The sequence below is a fragment of the Alexandromys fortis genome, unplaced genomic scaffold (genome assembly GCF_014885135.2).
Source record: "Alexandromys fortis isolate MF-2015 unplaced genomic scaffold, M_Fortis_MF-2015_v1.1 scaffold_488, whole genome shotgun sequence".
NCBI lineage: Eukaryota > Metazoa > Chordata > Mammalia > Rodentia > Cricetidae > Alexandromys > Alexandromys fortis.
This window is the reverse complement of record NW_026068361.1, coordinates 7,844-14,346: the sequence shown is the minus strand read 5'-3', so window position 1 is coordinate 14,346 and position 6,503 is coordinate 7,844. Positions and strand designations below refer to the sequence as shown.

The 6,503-nt window shown below is 37.8% G+C and overlaps 1 protein-coding gene across 1 annotated transcript in view; it reads right to left on the bottom strand.

The window, feature by feature from the left end:
- The window catches only part of LOC126495408 (leukocyte immunoglobulin-like receptor subfamily A member 2), a 77,262-nt gene extending 71,014 nt beyond the window's left edge, over nucleotides 1–6,248 (bottom strand). Inside the window, 1 exon segment of the mRNA XM_050133017.1 lies at nucleotides 6,017–6,248. Within this exon segment, the coding sequence (XP_049988974.1) occupies nucleotides 6,017–6,248 (232 nt within the window).
- Between the last annotated feature and the right edge of the window lie 255 nt (nucleotides 6,249–6,503).

Below are 6,503 nucleotides of genomic sequence, written 5' to 3'. Positions count from 1 at the left end.
AGCTAGGGCTGTTACACAGAGAATTCCTGTCTCAAAAAAAAAAAGGAAAAAAAAGATATATAATTCATATAGACCCTTTACCACATTTAGTTTTTGAATAAGGGGTATTATCATAATAACAGAATACTTGTCTGTGATTATTGATGTGAATGTGCGCATAGATTTTGCCTCTTTCTGGAAAGAGATGTGCAAACATCTATTCTTCTCAGATTGGTCACTAATGACAGATCAAGTAAATAATCCACTCAGGTCTATTTTACTGAACTGATGAGTTTAATAGGTGTGTATATTTCAGACAACGGACAAGTGTGATTGGATAATTATTAGAACATAGGTGTCTCAAAAGTGACCACCAGCTTGGGTGATGACTCATTAAAGCTGCATCTCTGGAGCTATCTACTGGCAGTTTGGTTCATTGGAGGGTCTCTTCTCAGCTATTTTTACTACAAGGGGGAGGGCCCTTGTCAATTATGTATGTCTCAAAGTCTTTCTGCGTCTTGTGCGATTTTGTTTACTTCCTTAGTCTTAATGAGTTCTCATCCAACATACAATATTTCAACTCAGAGGAGCTAAAATTTCAACAGAATATTAATGGAAATGTGTGAGAAAGAGGGCATGTCATGCCTCAATTACATCTAGAAAATGATTCTTTATAGAGGAGAAGTCCACATTGAAATATTAAAGAAATATATAGAGGTTTCTGGTGAGAGAAGACTTTGACAAACAGCATTTGGTGTACACAGAACAGTATATGATAAAGACCAGAGTTAAGAGTGGGCTTCTTAAATGAGAACAGCTGGAGTGGTAGAAAGTCAAGATAGGATAATTGGTGTGAATGCGATTTAAATACACACACACACACACACACACAGAGTTTTCATGAGACATAGTATGTTGTATCTCATTCTTACTTCCTGGAAATATATACTAATAAAATAGTTGATATGGAATTGTGAAATCCTCATCATGCTTACAGCTTCAGTTAGGGCTAGAATTTACAGGTACTCAGCTGGTAAAGGAAATAGAGACCTCTGGACTAAGCAATAGAGCTGATTTCTGTTGAGTGGGTAGTGAGGGCTATCACATTTTAACTAAAGGAAAGTCACTTTGAGAGTCATATTGGAGTAATGAAGGATGGTTCCAGAGTAGGAGACTTTTGCCCTCAGATTCCCCTGTTATTTCACTTGTATTTATCAGACTATGCTGGAGAAATAGGTGTGGTCCCCACAGAAGACATCCTCAGATCTTTCTCTGAGAATTAATGGGGTGAAGATCTTTCATCTCATCTTAATATTTCCTTACATCCATGTACACACTGGGATCTGTGGAAAATTCCTTGGGAATCTGGGAAATGGAAGTGGCCAGTTGTTGTTTGAAGATCATTGGCTCAAATTCTAAATATTCCACCTCCTGCACTTCTTGTCTTTCAGGGTCCTAAAAAGAGGTAAATGTTAAGTGATGCTGTATGCACACAGAGAATGGAATGTTAGACTGTATTGAAGAGAAGACTCAAGAGGACCTACCTGTCTATTCAGTATTGTTCTCATTTCAGACTCTTCATTCAAGTTTGCTGCATTTTTAGAGGACAGAAGTAATCAAACACACATAATAAAGTACTTCCACACTATAATTTCAAATTCATAGTTACTGCTGTTTCAGGAGGGGTCAGCCTCCAGCAGCACAGGGCTCTGATAGGAATCCATGGAGTTGGTGAGGCTAAACTTTTCTATCTGAGGTGGGTTAGGGAAGAAGGCACTCACAAACTCTCTTGATGATTTCCTTCTGGATTCTCTCTCTCTTTATTCTCCTTTTTTATTCTCTCATCATTTTTTCTCTCTCTCTTCTCTCATGTTGTTTAACAGCTTTTATATTTCAACAGATTCTTCAAGGCATTACAAGAGTCAAAACAGTTGCCTTCCATTTCTCAAGTAAATGGCTATAGGTAAAAACATGTGCCTCATATGACTAAACATTTTATGTATTACAGGTGAAAAAAAGTTATCCCAAGAATCCACATACACTCATACCCAAGAAACTTGTTATAGATTAATGGTATGGACAAGCAAGGTGTTTTTGTCAGGTATTATCCTGGCAGGCTGCATTTTGTTGTTACAAAGAAAGGACCAATTACTCTATTACTTTTCTTGAAAAAGTCATATACGGAATCTTAAAGGAATCACAAAACTAAAACAATCAGTCACTTCTACTTTTAATCTTTAGGGTACACAGCTATTTTATTAATACTTTTTTATATCAGGAGATTGAGGGCAAAAATGAATATAAAGAATGAATCATTACCTTTGCTCATCAGCCAAACATAGCAAAGAGCACTTCAGCCAGTAATAATTGGTCTGCTTTGTTCTTGTTCTCTGAACTTAGAGTTCTTCATTCAACTATGTGCCTTCCTAAAACTTTAGATGGTCTTCTTGGGTTTTTCACCTCAACATTATTTAACAAACACTTCTTAGTCTAACTAAGTTTTATTTATACTGTGAAGCTCTCTGAGATCTGTGAACACATCTCCCAACAGTAAGATTAAAAAAATAAGGTAACTGGGCTATTAGGACTCAACTGTTAGTCATTAACTTGAGCTACAATCCATGCAGTTCCTTAAGTGAGATTCACAGAACCTGACTATGAAACATGTCCTTGCATTTATTTTTCATCAAAACTCTGTATAAGTTATCATTATTATTATTATCAAATTAGACAGTACAGCTTAGGGAGGGGAGATTTGACAATTCACAGGTGAAAATGCCCAGCAGAATGGGATGTTTCTAAGAGATAAAGACACTATGATACAGGCAGTGGAGATCTCCCCCTGTCCACTCACACTATGTGAGATACCAGAGAAAGAGCGACAGCAAACATGTAAAGGCCCAGCAGAAGCAAAAGACATTCTGGTGTCTATAGTTTGGTGGCCTTGCCTAAATGAGATTGGCTCATAAGAGGATTGCCTTCTGGTGGGCTAACACCTGGAACTTTAATTGCAACTTGCAGCTCTTCTATTAAGGACAATGGTACAATGTACTACTGAGAGATATGGCAAAATCAAAGGTTGCTCACCTATGGCAGTTTGGAATCAGATGTGCTGATTTTCTATGTTCACATTTCTGTCCTACTCAGGCTGAACCCTAGTAATTCTTTTTTAGAATAGGCTTTATCTTCTCTCCCCAATCTTGTAAAATCTTTTTCTAGAAATTAGTGTTTGCTTTGGATGTGAAGATGCAGAGATGCTGTGAGAAATTAGTCAATAGTCTGAAAACTGAGTTCCTCTCTCCAAAGTCCTTCCCACAAGATATGTGCACAACTATGTTCATAGCAGCATTGTTTGTCATAGGCAGAACCTGGAAATAACCTAAATGCCCTTAGACTGAAGAACTGATAAGAAAAATGTGGTACATTTGCACAGTGGAGTACTACAGAGAGGAGAAAAATAGTGACATCTTGAAATTTGCAGGCAAATGGATGGATCTAGAAAACATCATATTGAGTGAGGTAACCCAGACCAGAAAGACAAATATCATATGTACTCACTCTTAAGTGTTTTTAGACAGAAAGCAAAGAAAACCAGCCTACAATTCATAGAGAACCTAGAAACAACAAGTACCCTAACAGAGACATACATGGATCTAATCTCCATGGGAAATAGAAAAAGATAAGATGACCTGAATAAATTACGAGCATGGGGACCGTGAAAGAGGGTTTAAGGGGAGGGGAGAGGCAGAGAGGGGAGCAGAGAAAAATGTATAGCTCAATAAATCAATAAAAAGTGTAAAAATCTGAAAGTCCTTCCTCAGTTTTCCTGTAATGGTCCAAGCATCCTTTTGTAAATGTAGAAGACATACCTGTATTTCTTTGGTTTTGTTTTCTCACACTACTCAGATGACACTCATTGGCTTTGTTTTGAGACTTACTCCTTTTGGTAGAACAACAAGAATAGAGGAGGATGACAGAGAAGACAAGGATCATGGTCACTGATAGCCCAATCAACATATGTTTGATCCTGTGATTATCTGGAGGGAGACATGAACCCCCATAAGAGGTAAATCTTAGGATACACATTTTTATAGATTTCATAATACTTAATGATAGAAGATAATTATTATAATATTTCTTTATGATAGTCTTGATGTAGAACCTACTAGTAATATTCTACTAAATGAAAATAGTATTAAACTGACTCCTAAAGACTTATTGTTATACATAATGCATTTCTCAACTATCAACAGTGGAGTTTATATTTGTGATAGATAGTGATTAATTTAGATACCCACAACTGGGAAAATTGTGGTGATTAAGAGACTATAGAATACTTGGCCCTAAATGAGATGTTTACATCTCATATTCTTCTCCAAATGTTCAGCATCATTGTAAAAGAAATTAAAGAAGAGATTGCAAAAAGAAGCTTTGAATAACTATAAGAAAACTGTCTTCTATACACTGAGGGCAGCTTAATATGGGAACTTCACAAGAGGGCAAGATAACATGCCAAAGAGCAGTGCAAGGTGAAGCTAGACAAAATCCCAGCATGGAGAGGGGAGGTGGACATGAAGTCCCACCCCTAGTCAAGTGGCTATAGGTAATTGATAACTGTTGGCAAAGGAGTGTCAGTTATAGCAGTGTTGTTGCTAGTAAGTTGTCCATACACTAGCAGAAGTCCACACATGCAAGAATATATGGACATTCTGCCCATGGGAGAAAACTGCAGGACACTGGGTAAAGGTCATGTGCTCATTGTCTTAATCTGAAATTGATACCAGTGCCCACTTAATCTGGTTAGCAACTTTTACATCTACAACACTCTTGAACCAAACTACTAATTTCCCCAAGGGTAAAAGTCAAACCAAGTCTATTCCATCACAGGTAATAATTTTATAAAATAATTTTGCTCTTTAAAATTAGATCAATCTGCTTGCTTGTTTCTTTTTTTACACCCCATATCCTTCTTTCCAGGAGGAACTGAACTAGAACGAGCAGTTCATTGTCCCTGGCAAGGACTAAAATCGGCTCTCCTTTCCACTTGTAGCAGATGTCAGGTACAGTTCCCATGCTGCTCCTAAAATCTTATGATGTTGCAAAGTTTAAGAATCAGAGAGGAGATGATGATGTTAAGACTACTGAGTCATGAGGAAACTGAGCAAAAATATGGACCCAAGATTTTTTGGTTCCTAAGTTCCCACAATAGAGAAGTAGAATCATTTACTCACTAGTTTTAGAGTCTGGTTCACTGGACAAAGTGCAATTCCTTGATGAGTTTACTAGGGAAGGGGACAGGAGAATGAGAAAGCAATCAAGAGGCTGTCTGTCTTTTACTTATGGACAGTCCTGAAAATTTGAACAGTAACCAGCACCCACTCCATCTCTTAGGGATGAGCCATTAGAATTATAGGATGCCATTATACAATTTGCTTTGAGGTGTTTACTCTCTTTTTGGGTTGAAGTTGTGATGAGTCAATAGGAATACTGCGGAAAGACCTATGCGAGGAAGAGATCAGCAGAGCTGCTCCATCTCTGACCTGTCCAAACTGATTTCAACCTTATCTCTGATGAGTCTGTCCTGACCTTTCTCTTATTCTCCCTGGGTACATACATATCCCAGAATGCTGTCAAAGCAGGAAAAGATTGTTTGGGTGGCTCTTTGCATATTATTTTGTAATCTGATGTCCATTTTCAAAATCCACGTCTTTTAAAAAAAATATTAAATGAGATATAATTATCTGTCTTTCTTTTTCCCTTGTCTGTCTTCAGCCCTTCCCAGGAAACCTTACTCCAAGCTTTTCCTCACATTCCTTTAAGTGATAAAAGTGATAATCTTTTTCTTTGTATAACACAGAACACATGTATTATGCACATGTCTGTTATACGTGTGTGTGTGTGTGTGTGTATCTTATTACAAAATTACTGTTAGCAACACTTTCTTTTAGCTGCATAAGATACCTTTTCTCAATTAGTAGGATGGTTCTCAGACATGGCTTTAGGATTTCATTAGTCACAAGACATGAGATTCTCTTACCCGTGACAGCAATGTACAAGGGGTCACTTGGGGATGACCACACATGGGGGAAATTCCTGAAAGAGCCATAGCATCTATACGTCCCTTTCTTGATCACAGGATCAAGAAGGAAGATGGCCTTGGATATCCCATTGTGGCTCTGGACTGCAGGAAGCCCATGTCCCTGAGGTACCCCTTCCCTGGACAAATGGAACATTTCAAACTGATGGTCAGAGGTGCAGGACAAAGTCATGTTCTATTTTGACATCATCACAGGACACATCAAGGCTGACAGAGAAGGTTTCTTGTATAAACCTGGAAGAAAAGAGACAGAGGGGCAGTTTTTGTTTTTTTAGCAGCATTTAGGGCTTATTTATTCTTCAGTGTTCGCTCTCCTTCTATGTCTGTGTTATCTCTCTATCTCTTTCCCTGTATGTCTCCATTTCTCCCTGCCTCTCTTTCTTTCTTTTGCTCTCTCTTCCTCTTTTCTTCTACATTATCATAATGA